The following is a 20,634-nucleotide window of genomic DNA, read 5'->3' as shown; positions in this document are numbered from 1 at the left end:
TACGCGGGCCTCTCACTGTTGTGGCCTCTCCCGTTGTGCAGCACAGGCTCCGGACGCGCAGGCTCAGCGGCCATGGCTCACAGGCCCAGCCGCTCCGTGGCATGTGGGATCTTCCCGGACCGGGGCACGAACCCGTGTCCCCTGCATCGGTAGGCGGACTCTCAACCACTGTGCCACCAGGGAAGCCTGGTACAACTAATATTTTCATTACACAGATGAAGAAACCAAGGATTCCAAAGGTCAACTGACATCTCCAAGATGACAAAGCCAGGATTTGAATCTAGATATGCCTGGAACTAAAGGTTTGCCTTTAATCTCCCTGGTCACTACTTCTTAAAAAAATTTTAAAAGAAAATCAAAGTTGTATTATGAGGGTACAGGAGAGAGAGTAAATGGTAAATTGGTAATATGTGTCTCTTGATGGATGTGCTCCTCAAAAGTTTTTTAAGTTGAAGATAAATACAGACCTAGAAATATTACAAAGGGAGCAGAGCTGTTCTCCTAGACAGAGCCTCACACAAGGCCCTTAACTTGATAGGGTATCGATAGGGTTACCACGGCCCAGTGGTGGGGGTCCTTAGTGCTGTTCCAAAAGAAGGTGCACAGCAAGATAAGGGGTCATCTGGAAAGAGCCTAAACCCAAAGGCACATCTCCCTTTCAGGACCAAACTCTCGTTAACAAAATGTGGGGAGACACATGCATAAGAACCAGAGTATCAGTCCATGTCCAAATACGACTAGAATGTTGTTTCTCCAATCATCAAATTTATGTGGGAAGTGAAGTTATAATCAGAAGGTTGCTTAGTAGCATGGAAACAAATCCAAGGAGTTAGTTCTCTTAATGTTTCACCAAGCTAGTCATCCATTCATCCATTTATTTTTCCATTCACTAACTATTTATTGAGTACCTACTTTATGCCTGGCATTGTTCTTAATACTGAGAATGTGATTATTAGTAAGATAGACAAAGTTCCCACTCTAATGGAGTCTGCATTTTAGTGAAAGAGATGGACAACCTCAAACAAATAGAGAATGTGATTTTAGATACTGATACATTCTATGAATAAAATTAAGCATGGTAAGAAGATAGAGGTTTAATAGGGTGGTCAAGGAATAATATCTACCAGGATCTTTGAGATCTGAAGAGGTAAGAGAGATCATTGTGTTAAGTCCTGGGGGGATAGCAATCTAGCAGAGGAAACAGCAAGTGTAGACAGCCTAAGGTGGAGATGGGCTCACTATGTTTGAGGGACAGTGTGGCTGGAGCCCAGTCAGAAAGCAGTAGACAGTTAGAAGATGAGGTCAGAAAGTTGGTGAGGGCCAGATCAAGTAGGGCTTTATAGCTATGATAAGGATTTAATTCTAGGAGTTATTGGAAGCCATTGGGGAAGTTTTCAGAATGACAGAATCCAATTTCTGGGAGTCAGGCCTTGGACTGGAATGAGAGGAAAACAAACTTTTCTTTGGGAGTGAGGTTAAGCCTAGATGCTAAGCTACGTATGTGTCATATGACAAGTGACAAAGTTCTAGCTAATGACAAATGACAGTGGTGTGTGAAACTTTCTGAAAGGGAGGGTCCTATACCTCTCCTTTTTTTTCTCCTTCCCAGTGGCTGGGATGTGGTTGTAAATGGCTAAGCTGAAATCTGGTATTCCATATTAGACCTTGAGAAAGGAGCTTCATATTAAGGATGGAAAAGTAGCAAGATAGAGAAGCCTACATCCCTGATAATTATGAATCTTCCAGACCAGATGTGAACTGCCTCTGTTTACATGAGAGATAAATTACTATCTTGTTATAAGTTTTCTGTCACTTGCAGCTGAATATAATCCTAACTAACATACTTCGTTCTTAGCTTGTTTGAGACTGCACAATCATTAGAAATTTCAGGTCACAACATTGACTCAAGTCTTCTCAGCAACACTGATGGAACATACTGGTCCCTATTTATAGTTTATAATAGGTTCTTCATAACTTGGCAGATTGCTCATTGTGGCACCCAAATTCCACTTAGTGGAGCCCTAGTTTATCACTGAGGTCTGCATCTTTTATTCTGGTTGATGACTTGATTGGATGTTGTGTTTCTTTGGCTCTTAAGATACACAGATGCATTCTCCCTTGAACCCTAAAAAGACTTTTGAACTGGATGGAATCTTGAATTCTTTCTTAACTTAGAATCCCACAACTCTTACAAACATTAAAATCATAACCAGTTTAATTCTGGAAAAGTTTTGGATCCAGTGGAGAGCGAGAGGTTGAAGATACAGGTTAGAGAAGGCTAGAAGAAGATGAAGCAGAGAGAATGAACTTTGCTAGAAGAAATCATGGATTAGCTTTTTTTTCATTCATTATTCTCTGGAGATTCATCCAAGCTGTTGTGTGTATCAATAGTTTGTTTCTTTTTATTGCTGACTAGTATTCCGTGGTATGAATATACCACAGTTTTGTTAACCATTCATCCATTGAAGAACATCTGGGTGGTTTCCAATTTGGGGCTATTACAAATAAAGCTACTATAAACATTCATGGACAGGTTTTGTGTGCAAGTAAGTTTTTGTTTCTCTGGGATAAATGCTCAAGAGTGCAATTGCTGGGTCATAGAGTAGTCGCATGTTTAGTTTTTTAAGACAGGGCCAAACTGTTTTCCAGAGGGGCTGGACCATTTTATATTCCCAATAGCAACATATGAGTGATTCATTTTCTTTGAATTCTCATCAGATTTTGGTGTTGTTATTATTTATTATTATTATTTTAGTTTCAGCCATTCAGAGGGGTGTGTAGTGATATCTCATCACCTGGGTTTAATTTGCATTCCTCTGATGGCTAATGTTGACTGGTTTTCGAACACTGATTTAGCCTTGCATCCCTGGAATAAACCCCATTTGGTCATTGTATATAATTCTTTTTATATATTACTGAATTTTATTTGCTAATATTTTGTTAAGAATTTTTGAGTCTATGTTGAGTCTATATTTGAATCTATGAGAGATACTGGTTTGTAGTTTTCTTTTTTATACCATATTTGTCTGTTTTGGTATCAGGGTAACAGTAGCAACACAAAATGAGTTAGGAAGTGTTTTCACTTCTCTTTTTCTAGAAGATATTGTGTATAACTGGTATTAATTCTTTAAATGTTTGGTAGAACTCTCCAGTGAAACCATCTGGGCCTGGAGATTTCTTTTGGGGGGAGTTTTGAAATTATGAATTCAACTTCCTTAATAGTTATAGCACTATTTCAAATTATATATTTCATGTTGGTGAGTTATGGTAATTAGTACTTTTCAAGGAATTGGCATTTCATCTATGTTCTCACATGTATGTGTGCTGAGTTTTTCATAATATTCCTTTATCATCCTTTTGATTTCTGCAGGGTCTGTAGTGATATCCCCTGTTTCATTCCTGAGTTTTTGGTAATTTGTGTCTTCTTTCTTTTTCAGCCTTGCTAGAGGTTTGTCAATTATATTGTTTTTTGTCCCAAGCAGCTTTTTGTTTCATTGATTTTCCTTATTGTTTTTCTGTTTTCAGTTTCAGTGATTTCTGCTCTTATCTTTATTATTTCCCTTTACTTTCAACCTGCTTATATCATATTTGAAGTGAGTTTCTTGTAGACTGCATATATTAATACTTGGGTCATAATTTTAATCCACTCCTGCCAATCAAAATACAATGATGTTTTTAGACCATTTATGTTTAATGTAATTGATATGTTAGGGCTGTCATTTCTTGTTTTCTGTCATTCTTTTTTTATTTTTTGCTTTTCCTGCTTTCCTGTTGATTATTCACACATTTTTTTTTCGGTACGCAGGCCTCTCACTGCTGTGGCCTCTCCTGTTGCAGAGCACAGGCTCCGGACGCGCAGGCTCAGCAGCCATGGCTCACGGGCCCAGCCGCTCTGCGGCATGCAGGATCTTCCTGGACCAGGGCACAAACCCATGTCCCCTGCATCGGCAAGCAGACTCTCAACCACTGCGCCACCAGGGAAGCCCTATTCACACATTTTTTGAATTGCATATAGATTTACCTATAATGTTTCTTAGTGTATTATTTTATATAGCTTATTTACTCGTTGCTTTAGGTATTACATTATATATATATTTAAATTACATATATTTATATATGATATATAATATATATAGTGTATGTATAACTTATCTGAGTATACTGGTATTGTCATTTTACCAGTTCAAGTGAAGTGCAGAAACCTTATCTCCCTTTATGTCTCTTTACCTTCTCCATTTAAAAGTACAATTGTCTTAAATATTTCTTCTACATACATTCAGAATCATATCAGACAATGTTATAAATTTTGCTTCAAGCACCAAATATAATTTAGAAGACTCAAGAAGAAGAAGGGAAACCTATTATATTTACCTGTATTTTTGCTCAATCTGTTCTTCTTTCTTCGTGTTCCTATATTCCTTCTTCTATACTTTCCTTCCTGCTTAGAGTACTTCCCTTAGCCATTCTTTTAGAAAAAGTCTGCTATTGACAAGATCTCTTAATTTTCCTTCATCTGAGAATGTCATGATTTTCCCTTCATTCCTAAACGGATATTGGTGCTGAATATAGGATTCTGGGTTGATAGTTCTTTCCTTTCAACACTTGAAAAACAGTATTATTTCCTTTTGGCCTCCATGGTTTCTGGTGTGAAATTCACTGTCGTTCATATAAGCTTTTATAGGTAAGGCATCATTTCTTGTTCCCTAAGCTTTCAGGGATTTTTCCTTTGTTTTGAATTTTTAGAACTTGAACTATGTGTCTTGGCATGGATTTTTTTTTTGGATTTATCTTATTTGGGTTTCATTTGTCTTATTTTTTTAAATAACAGCTTTACTGAGATATAATTTATATACCATAAAATTCACCCTTTTAAAGTTTACCATAAAGTAAACTTTATAGTATATTCATGGGGTTGTGCAACCTCCACTGTCCAATTTTAGACTGCTTTCATCCTCTCCAAAAGAAACCTCTGATACATACTGGTAGTCACTTTCTATTTCCCCTCTTCCAATCCTTGGAAATTACTAATCTACTTTCTGTCTCTGTAAATTTGCCTATTCTAGATATTTCATATAAATGTAATCATACACTACATGGTCCTCTCTATTGGCTTCTTTCATTTGGCAAAATGTCTTCCTGGTTCACTCAAATTGTAGCATGTATTAGTACTTTATTCATTTTTTAAATACCAATTAATATTCCATTATATGGATATACTATATTTTGTTTATTCATTAATCAATTGATGGACATTTGAGTTGTTTCCACTTTTTGGCTATTACAAATAATGCTGCTATGAACATTTGTTCATAAGCTTTGTGTAGACATATGTTTTCATTTCCATTAGGAGTGGAATTGCTGGATGTTATGGTAACTCTGTGTTTGTTTGAAGAAATGCCAAACTGTTTTCCAAAGCAGCTGTAGCATTTTACATCTCCCCCCCCTTCCCCACATCCTTGCCAATATTGTTATTATCTGTGCTTCTCACTATAGCTATCTTAGTGGGTGTGAGGTTGTGTCTCATTGTCTTGATTTGCATTTCCCTAATAGCTAATGATGTTGAGTATCTTTTCAAATGCTTATGGGCAGTTTGTATATTTTATCTGGAGAGATGTCTATACAGATTCTTTGCCCATTTTTATTTAGGTTATCTGTCTTTTTATTATTGAGATATGAGTTCTTTATTCTAGAAAAAGTCTCCTATATGTGACTTGCAAATATTTTTTTCCCATTCGATGGGTAGTCTTTTCACTTTCTCTCTTTATGGTGTCCTTTGAAGCACAAAAGTTTTAAATTTTGTTGAAGTCCAATTTATCTAGTGCTTTCTTTTGTTGCTTGTGTTTTTGACGTCATATCTAAGAAGTCTTTTCCTAACTCAAGGTCACAAAGATCTACTTCCATGTTTTCTTCCAAGTATTTTACAGTGTTACCTCTTAAATTTAGTTCTATGATCCATTTTGAGTTAATTTTTGTATATGGTATGAGGCAGGGGTCCAATTTTACTCTTTTGCAGGTGGATACTCAGTTGTCCCAGCACTATTTGTTGAAAACTGTCTTTCCCTCATTTAGTTGTTTGGGCACTTTTGTTGAAAATTTGCTCAACTTCTTAAATCTGTAGGTTTATGTCTTTTGTCAAATTTCAGAAGTTTTCAGCCATTATTTCTTTGAGTATTTTTAGCCCCACCTTCTTTCTTTTCTCCTTCCAGGACTCTGATGACACAAATGTTAGGTCTTTTGTTATAGTCACTCAACTCCATGAGACTGTGTTCATTTTTTTAAAATCTATTTTCTCTCTATTGTTAGATTGGGTAATTTCTATTTTTCTTTCTACAAGTTCACTAATTCTTTCCTTGTACTCCTCCATTGTGTTGTTAAACCCATCCACTTAGTTTTTTACTCCAATTATTATATTTTTTAGTTCTAAAATTTCCATTTGGTTCTTTTTTATATCTTCTACTACTTTGCTGAGATTTTCTATTTTTTCTCTGTTTCAAGTATTTTTGTAGTTGTTCATTGAAGCATTTTTGTCTGCTTTAAAATCTGTCAGATATTCTAACATCTCTATCATCTTGGTTTTATCATTTATTGTCCTTTTTATATAGTTTGAAATCTTCCTAGTTCTTAACATGACAATCGATTTTCAATTGAAATCTAGACATTTAGGATATTGTGCCATGAGATTTTAGATCTTATTTAAATCTTTTGTTTTAGCTGGCTTTTTCTGACACAGCAATGCAAGTGGAAGTGGGGTTGGGGAGCATACACCACCTTATTACTGCCAGGTTGGGGGAGAAGTCCAAGTTCCCCACTTGGCCTCCACTGACACCCAAGGTGGGAGGCTCCTCATTACTGGCTAGTGGGATGAAAGTTCTAATTCCCTACTTAACTTTATCTGACACGAGAAAAGGGGAGGGGGTTTGGGGCACCTTGTTATAGCCTGCTGAGGGTGGAAGTCTAGGCTCTGCACCAGACCTTTGCTGGCATGAGTTGGGGGGGGTGTCACATTTGGGTTTTTTTCATAGTTTTTGTCTGGAGTAGAGCATTTATTGTCTAAATGTTTTCTATCTGCTATACTGCCCCTTTACTGGTCCTTCAGCTAAAGAGAGCAATACTTTGTTGGGCCTTTTTTTGTCTGTACCATTGGCACTTCCAGGTAGCCAGCTTCTTCAGTTTCAAGTCTGGAACATATGAGGCAAAAAGAAAACTCAGGGAACTACCCATCATGTTCCTTGGGTTTCCAGGGCCCTAGATGGTCTGTCTTCTCTCCATCTTTCAGAGTCTTATGTTTGTTTTATGTGTAATATTCAAGGTTTTTCATTGTACTTAGTGAGAGGAAGAGGGAAAAGTAGGTCTACTCCATCTTCCCAGAAGCAGAAGTCTAAGTAGACCTTTCTATAAATAGAATCATATTTTAATCACTAGGAGATATTAATAGTTAAAGGAACTTTGAAGTTAATCCTCTCCCAGTTAATAATAGTTCCCTTGTGTATCTCTTCTGTACATTCAAACTATATCTTGGGTTTGCTTTAAATGAGAAATGCTTATAGATTATATACACATTTCTGAATATTGACTACAACTGTCCTCTTCCAATATTTGAATTAAATTCCTCTAAATAATTACTTTTTAAATGTTTTTTCCTTATTGCCAATCTGAACATATTTCAATGGAAGGCAATTCCTTAAACTGCCTAGTGGTAAAGGAATGAATGAGAATTCCCAACTTTCCAGAAGCATAAGATGGAAACAACATTTCTTAGAAGTTTTCTATTTTAGAAGCTTACCTGTATCTAATAGATTATTTCACTTCTCTTACTGAGTTTCTATATACTCACTAATAATTTACTATTAAAGATATTTATTTAATAACTTTATTTAATTTATTATTTAATATTTAATTATTTAATTATTATTTAACTTAATTTATTTAATAACTTATGGATTTCCAGTCCTATTATTTTTTCAATAACCATTCCTCCTTCTCAAATATCTGCTCTTTTATACATATTAATACCTAGTAATGCTGTCTTTTATTGCCCTCTAACTATCTGCCAGGCACTCTGCTAATGCGCTAATATACTTTCATATTTAATCCTGTTTAAAGCAAGGAAAGTGAAGCTCAGAAGGACTGAACTGAAAGTGTTTGCAAGTACATACAAGCCCTCTGCCTCCCAGCTTCATGCTTGTTTTGACAGTGCTACATCCTACAGAGTAAGCATCTTTTCCTTCCAAGGTGAAAGCTTATAGGTATGTTTTCTCCCTTAATGCTATTTTGTAATTTCTACCATTCTTTGATTTTTATCTTGGTCAATTTTTTTACCTAAGAAACAAATTTTAATACAGAAATTTAAAATATAAGATATCTGTAATAGGTTCTGAAGTTAAACTCAAAGTTTATTTACTGTTTTTAATTTCAGTATATATCATTAAAAAGTACTGACAATTCTTCAAAGTTTTATCACATAAGCATTGCAGGCCTGTATTTGGGTATAAAGAGAAAACACTACTGGGTAGCTGCTACTTCATGCACAAACTGTGCCAAGAAAAAACAAATAACAGGAAATATAAACTAAAATAAGCTGTGTTAATAAATCCTTGCTAATGATAAGAAGATTTACTGTTTAAAACATGTATTTTTAATTTAACCTAAAGGATAAAGATAAAAAGGCTACATGTATCTCTTTATTCATTGCAGAACTATTTTATATTAAAATTTTAATCCACTTTCATTTAAATTTTATAAAAGAATGGATATTTAATTTGCCTAGTCTTAATTTCAAAATACTGGTAATCAATATTTTTTCTTTCAAAAAATTTTGGCCAATAAATCCTCTCGCATACACTAAATAATACTTCACTTCTTTCCAATCCATTTCAATTATTTCCAAACTATTAATCAGGTGAATTCCTTACTAATTACTTAATCAATAGTTCTTTACATCGGTCATTATTTGCTATTCCTACACATTTAAAAAGTATTCCTGTTATTTTTCTTTAGCAAAGTAGAATACAGATACCACATACACTCTCATTTGTACAGAACAAGGCTCCCTATTCCATGATGGAAATTTTCAAATGCAGAAATAAACCCTGTTTGTTATTTGGACACATATCCCTGCAGATACACTGAACTACCATTTAGGAAGGTTTACATTAAGATTTTTTTCTTGGTAATCTATTCCTATTTGGGGGGCCTCTTTTTGCTGTACACTACTGTATTCAACTGCTATCGAATTACCATCAGAAAATGTTAAAAGCATAATTACGAATATTTTAGTTATTTAAAATTTTTTTCTTGCCATGTTCAATTTCCTAATGACAGAAATGGTCCTTTTTTTTTAACGAGTTTATTGGACACACTTTACAATGGTGTGTTAGTTTCTGCTTTATAACAAAGTGAATCAGCCATACATATACATATATCCCCATATCTCCTCCCTATCCCACCGCTCTAGGTGGTCACAAAGCACCCAGGTGATCTCCCTGTGCTATGTAGCTGCTTCCCACTAGCTATCTATTTTACATTTGGTAGTGTGTATATGTCTATGCCACTCTCTCACTTCGTCCCAGCTTACCCTTCCCCCTCCCCGGGTCCTCAAATACATTCTCTAGTAGGTCTGTGTCTTTATTCCCGTCTTACCCCTAGGTTCTTCACTTTTTTTTTTTTTTCTTAGATTCCATATATATGTGTTAGCATACGGTATTTGTTTTTCGCTTTCTGACTTACCTCACTCTGTATGACAGACTTTCGGTCCATCCACCTCATTACAAATAACTCAATTTCATTTCTTTTGATGGCTGAGCAATATTCCATTGTATATATGTGCCACATCTTCTTTATCCATTCATCTGTCTATGGACACTTAGGTTGCTTCCATGTCCTGGAGAAATGGTCGTTTTAAATTTTACTCAAAATTTAAGTTAAATAAACTTGTTCTTTCGTAAAATGATTGTTGTTGCAAACGAAAATTATTAACAAGTTTATTAACAAGTAAGATGTCTCAGTATAAAATCACTTCCTAGTATTGGTACTCTAATTTTATCTAGAATATGCCTGGAAGGCAACAATCACTACACATTTTCAAAACATAATATATACAGCACTTGCAAGTAGGATAGTCAAAACTGTTGGCCTTTTGACACATTGACCATGTGAGGAAGAATATCATCAGCGGCATCATCACCCTAGGAAATAATTATCTAGCGATGCAAATTTAAAATATTCACATACAGTAACTTTATATAGAAGAATACTATGGGGTAAGGGCACTGCTTTTATCTATTCACTACCATTATTATAATTGAGTATATAAAAAGTCTACCTCTCCCATTTTGAATTATTTTCTGTTCGGAAAATAGAAGACATTTTAATTTCTCGTGATGGCCGGTTACCGAGAGGAGGACTTGTTATTTCTAAGAGCAAGAACCTAGTTTTATATGAATACACGCCTGGAGACGTAAAACCTAATTTTAGAAGGCATTTAATTTCACCTACAAAGCAGTTGATGTGTTAGAAACAGCATACCTCAAAAGCTATCCTGCAATATTAGCAGAGGACCGTCCACCGAATCTATCCACTGAAGCCATTTCTATTTTTTACCAGCGGCGATGGAACTGTATTATTGTGGAATATGTGGCACGTTCGGTGTTTAATAGGCTCCCAGGGAAGGGCTGTCACTTTGGAGGTGGTCCTGAGGTATGGAAGTTGGGCTGGGGTAGGGTCGTCGCGCTCGGAGGCAGCCACACTTACAGGCCATTTTGGTCGAGGCCTTACAGGGCGGAGCAGCGTCCGTGCGGGTTCCTCCAGCGAGCCAGAGGCTCGGGCCCGCGCGCCGGCCGCAGGGGGCGCGAGCGGGAGCCCGGCGGCGCGCCGAAGCCCGAGGCTGCAGCGCGGGCTTAGAAACCGCTGCCACGCGCCGCCGGGCGTAGATCCATAGGCCCCGCAAGCCCCGGCCACGGTTTTCCCAGCCCCGCCGCCGTTGCCAAGGCGACAGCCGCCTAACGTTCCAGCGGCAGGCCCCGCCCACGCCCAATCAGACCGGCGCTAGCTGGAGCCCAGATTTTCTTTGTTCCGCAGCCATTTCAGGCCCCGGAGGGGAGGCAACGCCGCTTCGGCAGAGGGCCCGAGCGCCGGAGGCCTCTGGGATGGTGTGGGACCGGGTAGGTAGCGTGAGGGTGCGCGGCCCCGGACTGGAGGGCGGGAACGGAGGCAAGCTGTTCGGAAGCTGCCTGACGGGCCGCGGGGAGAGGCGCCGGACCCGCCGCCGCATTCTCGGTGCCCGCCCTGCCGTTTGGAGCCCGGCGGCGGCGGCGGCGCGGTTCTAAGCCCAACAGCTGCCCGCCCGGACGTCCCTGGGGATCCGGACAGGGGGCTGGCGGCGGCTCTTCAGGTGTCCGAGGTTAGGGCCTGAAGCCCGTTAGGAGCGGTGGGAAGAGGGTGTGTTCCTCGGGGAGCCTTTGCCCCCGACCATTAAACCGCGGCGTTTCAGGGTCCTGGGTACCGCAGTCGCTGCCGTGGGACACCTGCTTCCCGAGGGTTCTGGGCACTGTCGGGCGCTGCCCCGGATGCCCGGTCTTTGTCCCCGCCCGGCCCCCTCTGCCCGGGTGTCCCTGGTCCACACAGACCATCGCCACCACACTCCGCTGGCTGATCGCTTTCTCCAGGCGGTTCTTTACACTTGGGGACTCATGGTTTCACGACATGTGTACATAATTTTAATGTTTGTAACTGTACGGGTTTTGCGTGGGTTTGTGTTTTTTGCGCTTTTGCCCTTTTGTACTTCTCTCACGCGAACGCGCCACAGGGAACTGCTGCTGAGAAGCGGACCCACGCCACAGTCAACCTGTTTTGGGCATGGCTTTCATCCTTCAAAAACAATCGCCTGTTATTTGTTTCCTGATTTTAAAAATCAACTGGATTTTGCAAGGATTGCTTACAGTTTAAGTCCGTTATCTTAACAATCGCTAATCAGTTCGGTTCTTCAGCAGATAAAAATGTAGAAATTTAAAGTTGGAGACTATCCACAAATTGATTTTGACAGTTGTATTAAGAAGCTCAGTAACGATCCTGCGTTGAAGCTCATGACTTCAATGATGAGTGCATAAATGGTGCTTTTCTTTTTTTTTTAATCTAAAGGAAAGATGTTTTTAAAATACAAATTGTATCGTGGAATAGGTATTTGAAACTGTAAGGTTGTAAAATGGCTGTCCTGACATGCTCATTATTAGGATAACAAGTTACTTTTGGATTTTAAGTTTCTCTGTTTTATTAAATTTTCATATTAGAATGGTAAATAAGTTATGCCTAATGAAGCAGGGGAGGATTCCGTCTTTTGAAAATGATTCTGTTTTCCACTTTCACTCCCTCCTGCACCCCATTCTTCTTAGAGAGTGACTACGCCAAGTTGAAAACTTGCAACTGCAAAAGAGAAATATTAGCTTGAAGGTGCAGATTTCTTCTTTACTCCTCAGCATATGCAACGCATAAATGTGTAAGTTTGGCAGTACGGTTTTTACTTCACCTAATTTAATGGGAGCCTAATGAACTATTAGTGCTCCATTTTCTTTTTCCTAAAAGGGGCCCCCACCAGATTAGCCTTGATGTAGTTACATCTTCATCCTAGATATTCAGGGAATTACTAAATTCCTCCCACTGAAATATCTATAAAAATATTTTAAGGTAATCGAGCTTATTATCATTATATACTGTGAGCAGGATAAGCTTTTGGTAAAAATATGTATGATTCTGGTTGTAAATCTTTCCATTATCAACACTTGTTATTGTATTCATTGTTTTTATGACTAGTTTTTCTTCTTTATGTAATGTTAAGGCCATCTCATGAGTCTGTTTTTCTAAATACTGTAAATGAACTGCATTGAAATATAAATGTACTATGTTTAGAAGAATTGCTTGCAGTCAGCCATGTTGGATTCTGCAGATACTGTTTTTAAGAAAAGGAATTTGGTTATAAAGGAAGCCAAACCAAGTGACATACGTAATGAAATAAATTTAGCAAATGTAAACTGCAGAGAAGAACACAGCAGTAAGTGGAAGTTATTTTTATTGCCCAGGGTGTAAATTATGAATATTTTTTCCTGGAATTGATATTTGAATATGTATTGGTGCCAAAAAGACCTTGTTCCTAAAAAAACAATTTGGTTTACCAGCAAAAGGGTGAGAAAGCTGAGGAAGTCAAGGTGATTGATTAACTGATGAAGTTTTTAAAAACAGTGGAGAATAATGCCACCTTCAGAAAGGAGGTTGAGATACAGTTAAATTCCCCAGGTGTTGAAAATCTTTCTTAGTTGGTTCCATTCAGCCCGTGCTATGGTAGCTATCTGGTGAGTGTTGGCAGGTAAGAGGGGTCTCCTGGGTGGCAGAGGGTGAGAACTTTACAATGGAAGACAAATGTTTGCAAAAGTGGTAACTGTAGATTTACCACTACAATTACAACTACAAACTGTAATTGTAGTTACATGGATGGGTGTTAGTGTGGGAAAGAGTTTCTAGAAGCCACCCTTGCTGGCTCTAAGACCTCCTTACTAGAAGAATTCTTTGAAGTACTGTCAGTAGGTGTAATAAGTAAGAAAGTTAAGAGTTCCAGAGTCTCAGTGGTTAAATGAGATAATGGAACAGGAAATAGGGGTGGAGATTTGTCTTAGAATTTTCTGGAGTTGATAGAACCTATACAGGAATGGTGGCTACATCTTATTCCAAAATGGCACCTGATGGCAAAGCAAATATTTGAATTCAGAACTGAAGGAAAGCTGAAAGAAATCTCATATCTGAAAGGCCACAAGGTTTGAATTGGCATGTGCCTTTTTAATGGTTAAAATTTTTAAACAAAGCAAGTCTTTTCAGTGTAGTATAGCAGAAGCAGGAACTCTGGAGCCAGACTACTTGGATTCAAGTCTTGGCACCTTCCATAATTAACTGTGTAACCTTGAACAAATTACTTCATCCCACTGTGCCTCAGTTATCTCATCTTTTAAGGAATTAATCTTATGAGGATTAAATGAGTTAATACTAAGCTCTTAGAACTTGGCCTGGCATGTAGTAAACACTTCATACATAATAACTGCTATTATTATCATCGTCATGATCATTGGTATTATAGAAAACACCATAAAATAATAATCACTAATATCAGGACCATGAGGTAACTACTGTAAACCCTTTGATACCTTTCCTTCCAATATTTTTTCTCAGTTTATTTGATCTTTACACAGTTGAGACTTTAATATTAACAATTTTGCATTCTGCTATTTTCACCTAGCACCATAAGCTTTCTCTTGCTAGTAAATTATTTCATCAGCACCTTTTCAAATGACCACAATGTTTTTGTGAATTTCTCATAAGTAAACGTTTTACTGTTGGACAGTTAGCAAGTTTCTTTTTGCAGTTGTAAGAAACACTACAGTGAACATTCTTATACATAAAACAGTTTCTGTGTTTTAGATTATTTCATTAAAATAGATTTCCCAAAGTGAAAGTGTTGAGTCAGAGTATATGAACATCCAGAGCTCATGGTTCATATCGCCAAACTGCTTTTACTTAAGGGAATTTAATAAGGGACTTAAGTTGAGGAGCACAGCATTTATTGCCCTTTTGCTTGCGTTAGGAGGGAAGAGAGAGTGAGTTAACATTTTTTTCTGTATAACATACTGGGCATCATTTGTAGGCATTTAGCATACATTGTTACTTTTATGTACATTATGCTCATTATCCTAGCCCTATGTTGCTTTACACGTGAGAGTTACTTCCATTTTACTGGATGGGAGAACTGAAGTATCGGTAAGTAAGTACTTTGCCCAAGGACTCAAGAGTGTTCAAGGCTGGGTCTGAGTCTAGATCTGCCTCATTACAAAACCCAAAACTTTGTAAGTTTTATGTGATACACATATTCAGAATCTTATGATAAATATGTATACATTGAATGAATACAAAATCTTTAAAGGAATCTTATAATTCACTATAACAGTGAATCTATTAACTGTAGATTGTAGATCACATTATTAAGATAGTGAAACTGAGCTGGAAGTAATGAATGAGTAAATACAAAGTTAAAACAGGTAAGGCTTAACTATCCAAGTATATTTTAAAAAGGAAAGAAAAACTCCTTACCTGGATGAGATGTAATATGTATGTATGTATGTAATGAATGTAATGAATATATAAAGCTTGTTTCTAAAATGATTGCAGCAAGCATTTGTGGGTGAAACACTCTTTGTAAAGACCTCAACACAGATAGAGGAGAAAAAGACAAATCCATCAAATTTAGGGGAGGGCTTCCCTGGTGGCGCAGTGGTTGAGAGTCCGCCTGCCGATGCGGGGGACACGGGTTCATGCCGCAGTCCGGGAAGATCCTACATGCCGCGGAGTGGCTGGACCCGTGAGCCATGGGTGCTGAGCCTGCGCGTCCAGAGCCTGTAAAAAAAAAAAAAAAAAAATTTAGGGTATAAGAGAAGTGACAAAGGCCCAGTAAATAACTATATTGAAAAATACGTTTAGTGAAACCCCTGGCAAAGTAAACTAAAATCTTAATAATAAATAAATAATTGAGATGTACAAGTTAAGGAGAATAAGACTACCAACAAGGTGTGTGAGATTAATTTTATACTGAAAACTAAAGCAAAAAAAAAATTTTTGAGTCGTGTTTTATAATTGACTTTGAAGCACTCTGAAGCCATTAGTGAAATAATTATCAGTGAAGTCCCTGAAACCTCAGGTGCCAAAGTAACCACCATAGATGAAAAGGTTGATCCCAGAAAGGCCAAGATTCCATTGCTCTTGTCTTCACTAGGGAAGGAATTAGGGGAGAGAAATACTTCAGCAGATTGTGAGTGTACAAAATAGATACGAATAAGGGATTAGGAATAGGTGGTATCCATCAAAATTGTAAGTAAATGAATATAAAACATTGATCATTATGCTGCCATTAGAAATGTTTTTGAAAAATACTTAATGAAGTAAAAATATAGTTTATTTTAGCTAGAGCATAGGAAAGTGATGAGAAACATGCCAAATTATGAAGGACTTGTGCCCTTTATTCATTCAGTAAGCATTTTTAGTGCTGACATTGTCCCTTGTCCTCAAGAGATTTAGATACTACTGTAGAGAGAGAGATGTAAACACAAAGGTGCAATGAAGTGTAGATAAAGCTCTTATGATATAAATCTGAGGAGACACCCAGTAAATATTTTCTGCTTTGTAGGCCAACTCAGCCATTGTAGTGCAAACGCAGCCATAGACAATATGGAAACTAATAGGTGTGGCCAGATTTGATTGGTGGACTTTAAGTAGAGAATCTCTTAAAGTATATACTAGAAGGATTTCAGGAAGAGGTACCTACCAAGCCTTGTGTTGCCCTAGCATGAGCCATTGAAAGATTTGAAATGAGAAATATGCAGCGTTGATTTGTGTGATTCATTAAGAGCAGAGAAATAGAAAAATAGGTTATTTTTAGGTGCTATAAACTAAGAAGAGAATCCAATTTTTTAAGTGGGCAAATTCATAGAAGAGGAAGTACAGCTAGCCAATAATCATGAAATAATGCTCTACCCCACCAATAGGGAAATGCAAAATAAAACTGAAATTTTTTTTTACCCATCATATTGGCAAACGTGATAAAGTTTTACTAGTATGTATCGATAAGATTGTAGGGAAACTCAAACATTGAATAAATCAGTATAGCCATTTTAATTTTAAAGTAAAAACATTTTTGACCTAAGTAATTTCCATTTCTTAGAGAAACATAGGGGTATATCAGGAATCATGTATATTCAAAAATATCTTTGTCAGTTGCCACAGAACCTCCAGACTTCCAGGTCACCTTTTTTTTTTTTAAAATTCATTTATTTAATTTACTTATTTTTGGTTGCATCGGGTCTTTGTCGCTGCACGCGGGCTTTCTTTGGTTTTGGCGAGCGGGGGCTACTCTTGTTGTGGTGCGCAGGCTTCTCATTGCGGTGGCTTCTCTTGTTGCAGAGCATGGGCTCTAGGTGCACAGGCTTCAGTAGTTGTGGCTCGTAGGCTTTAGAGCGCAGGCTCAGTAGTTGTGGCACATGGGCCTAGTTGCTCTGCAGCATGTGGGATCTTCCCGGACCAGGGCTCGAACCCGTGTCCCCTGCATTGGCAGGTGGATTCTTAACCACTGCACCACCAGGGAAGCCCAGGTCACCTTTTATCTCCTGCATTCTAAATCATTAAAAGGCCTATATTTGTCTCCTTTTTTTGAAACCGCTTAACAACTCTTCATATTCTTCTACTGTGCCCACTGGAATTTACAGTCCGTCATCCACAAAATCCAGTCTCAACCTAGCTACTGTTCTCCCTCCCTGCTCCCTGAAAATCCTGTTTTGGATTGTGTCATCAGATTATGTGACTACTACCCTTCATGATTGCTGTCAACTGCTAACTGTTCAGGTCATTCCTCCTCATTTCTTAATTATTTTAGCTCCAGGCTCATTGCCTCTCTCTCTAATACCATCTCAGTCTTTATATTGAGATTAAAATGAGTATACCTGATCTTCCCTCCAGTGTTCTTCCCATCTGTTCTATCTTATCTCAGTCATTCACTCCCAAAGTGATACCCTCTTGCATTGTCAATAACTACAGGCCCTCTATGGTTACCATTTCATGTTTTCTACTCCTTGACCATACTTCCTTTTTTAGTAGTTCACTCCTTCTAGTTAGTATCTCAGCCCCAACCTTCTTCTTACCCCAGTGGAATCGCCAGTCCATTGATCCTATTACTGTGTCCCTGCTATTCACCCTCTTGATGTTTTTACTTCCCTTTCTTACTCAGTTTAAATTCCATGGTTAATCACTCCTTTGGATAGCTCCCTTGTTCTTTGCTTGTTTAGTAGAACCATACCCTGGTTAAAACCAACTCTCTGCTTTCTTTGTGCCTGCCCCTATATAACTTAGTATGGCTGGAAGGAAACACACAACCACATATGACCACATACCTCACATTACTTGTTAATGCTGCCTGTTGATTATACTGTATTTTCCTAGTCTGTTCACTTTCCTACTTCCCTCAATAACTGTTTTATATCTTCTTCAAACCTCCAATATAACTTTTCCCATCTTCATTTTCAGTTCATGACCTTGCTTCCTATTTTAAGAAAATTGAAGCAATCAGAAAACTTCCACACACTCCCACCACCCCATGAACTACCATCATCTGTGTCAGTACTTGCTATCTTCCTGGTTTTCATCTTAGATGAACTGTTTTATGTTCTTCTGTGTGCTTTTGTACTAGATCCATCCTTTCTCCTCTATCATCTGCTCAAGGAATTGCTTCAGCTTCTGTCCTTCCACATCAATTTTTTTCTTTACTGGATTATTTCTGTCAGCAAACAGACAAGCTATTATTTCTGCCATCTTAAAAAAATTGATCCACTCTTCACCACCTGTTTCCCCATATTTTTGGTTTCCTTTTGCCCCATTATTCCCCGAAAGAGTTGTCTAAATTTGCTATTGCCAAGGTTTCTCCTCCCATACTCTGTTAAACCCACTCCAATCAGGCCAGTGCACCATTCCTGCTGAAACAGCTCCTTAATTTCTCCAGTAACTTCCATGTTGCCAAATGCCAGATGTCCTTGATTTTGTTCATCTTACTTGACCTATCAGCAACATTTGACAGAGCTATTTCTCTTATTCTTGAGACACTTTCTTCTTTGCTTTGCAGGATACTTAGACCCTTGGTTATCTCCTACCTCAGTGCCTGCTTCCTTGTAATTCTCCTTTGCTTTTCTTCTCACAGGCCTCTTAGTGTTGGAGAGCCCCAGAGCTCGATCCTTGTTTTTTGTTTTTCATAAATACTCAGTCCATTGGTAATCTCATTCAGTCTCATGGCTTTAATTACCATCTAAATGCTAGCAATGCCCAAATTTAGATCTTTAGCCTCTCTCCCTAATTCCTTACATGTTCAACTGCCTATTCAACATCTCTACCTAAATGTCTAATAATAGGCCTCAAACTCAGCTTGTCCAAAACTTACCTCCTAAACTTCCTCCCCAGTACCTACTCTACCCATAGACTTCCCTATTTTGGTTTGTCAATGGCAACTCCATCCTCGCAGTACCTCAGGCTAAAATATTGGAGTTGTTCTTGACTTTGCTTTTTCTTTGACACTTTAGATCCATTCCTTCAGGGCGACCAGTTTTTTTCTGTATCATCAAAATATATCCAGAATCTTAACCGTGCTTCACCTTTTCCACTGCCACCACCCTGGTCCAAGCCACAACCATCGTATCTCGGGATTACTTAAATAGGTTACTACCTGGTCTCCCTATTCTACCCTACCCTCCTCCCAGTAGTCTTCCCTCAGCATAGTAGCCAGAGCAAACCTTTCACAAATTAAGATAGTCTCTGTCACTCCTCTATTCAAAGCCCTGCAATGGTTCCCCCTTTCACTCAGAGAAAATCTAGTCCTTACAGTAGACTGCAAGGCTCTACATAGTCTGCCCAGCCCACGCCCCTTTCTCCTTACTTCCCTGACCTCATTTCCTACTACCACTTTTCCTCCTTGCTCACTGGCCTTACCTCCAGGTCTTTGCTCAGATCTCACATTCTCTAAACACTCTGTTTAATACTGCATCCTAACCCCCCATCCCCCTTATCCTGGATTCTTTTTTACTTTGTGCATAGCACACACCACCTAACACACTATAGCAGGGAACAGCAAGCTAGAGCTCCATTGCTCTGTGGCCTGTTTTTGTACAGCTTATGAGCTAAAAATGGTTTTTACATTTTTTTAAGGGTTGTAAAACAAAAACAGAGAACATACAACAGACTATTCTTACTGTTTGGCCTGAAGGTGGTCTGCAAAATCCAGAATATTTACCTTCTGGGCCTTTGCAGGGAAGTTAGCACTAAATATTCTGTTTATTGTCTTTCTCCTCCCACATGAATAAGCTCCAGACGGCAAAGATCTTTGTTTTATTTATTGCTCTATTTGCAATAACTAGAACAGTGCCTAGAATATAGGCACTCAGTAAATATTTGTTGAATGAATGAATTGCTTGTAATGGTATAAAATTATAATGAAATAGAGCTATATATACAATGAGTAGGAAAGCTAAGGCATATTTTGGATGAGTTTTTATAGAACAGAAATAAAATTCTTTTTATTTCGACAGAAACATACGATTTAAATGAGCAAAAAACAGCTCTGTAAGGATACACATCAAATGAATATTAGAGTACCTTTGGGGAGGAGACCAGGATTAGGAGAGGTACTTGAAGAGAACTTGAATTTCATCTGTATTGGTTACTTTTTTTATACGATGAGAAGCAGTAACATCAATTTTTCATTTAAAGATACTTTTAATGAAGAGAGAGGGGGAAAAATAGGTACTGACTAAAGCAATGAGAAGAAATAGAGAGTAATGGGTTGGAGAGAGAGGGAAGAGAACATTGCCTTTCTTAAAGGTCATATTTGGCCAGCAATCTGAATGAGAAGGAGTGAGCAATATGAATATTTGAAGAAAGAACAAGCAAAAGTGAGACTCTTAAGTAGGAAAAAGCATAACAACATCAGGGAACTGCAAGAAAACTAGCGTGGAACATAGTGGAAAAGGGGGGGCAGAGTCTGCTAGTAGGGAGGACCCCACATTAGGAACAATT

At 38.2% G+C, this 20,634-nt stretch overlaps 1 protein-coding gene and 1 long non-coding RNA gene across 5 annotated transcripts in view; one reads left to right on the top strand and one right to left on the bottom strand.

Annotated features, from left to right (window-relative positions):
• Positions 1 to 10,990, bottom strand: part of LOC113617439 (uncharacterized) — a 271,846-nt gene extending 260,856 nt beyond the window's left edge. The window contains exon 1 of one of the 3 annotated variants that reach the window (XR_003431646.1): positions 10,750 to 10,990. This is a non-coding gene — a long non-coding RNA (uncharacterized LOC113617439). The remainder of the gene's footprint in view (positions 1 to 10,749) is intronic. The other 2 variants (XR_003431643.1, XR_003431645.1) reach the window with 2 other exon arrangements.
• A 20-nt stretch (positions 10,991 to 11,010) lies between these two features.
• The window catches only part of TNPO1 (transportin 1), a 90,664-nt gene continuing 81,040 nt past the window's right edge, over positions 11,011 to 20,634 (top strand). Inside the window, exons 1-2 of one of the 2 annotated variants that reach the window (XM_027100872.1) lie at positions 11,051 to 11,159; positions 12,387 to 12,490. Coding sequence is in view for 1 of the 2 variants with exons in the window: in XM_027100870.1 (XP_026956671.1) it covers positions 11,145 to 11,159 (15 nt within the window). In the remaining variant the exon portion in view is untranslated. Of the gene's footprint in view, positions 11,160 to 12,386; positions 12,491 to 20,634 lie in introns of both variants that reach the window. The other variant, XM_027100870.1, reaches the window with a different exon arrangement.

The sequence above is a fragment of the Aethalodelphis obliquidens genome, unplaced genomic scaffold (genome assembly GCF_003676395.1).
Source record: "Aethalodelphis obliquidens isolate GAN/ISIS:26980383/991018 unplaced genomic scaffold, ASM367639v1 scaffold4, whole genome shotgun sequence".
NCBI classification, from domain to species: Eukaryota; Metazoa; Chordata; class Mammalia; order Artiodactyla; family Delphinidae; genus Aethalodelphis; species Aethalodelphis obliquidens.
This window is presented reverse-complemented; position numbering and strand designations above follow the sequence as displayed.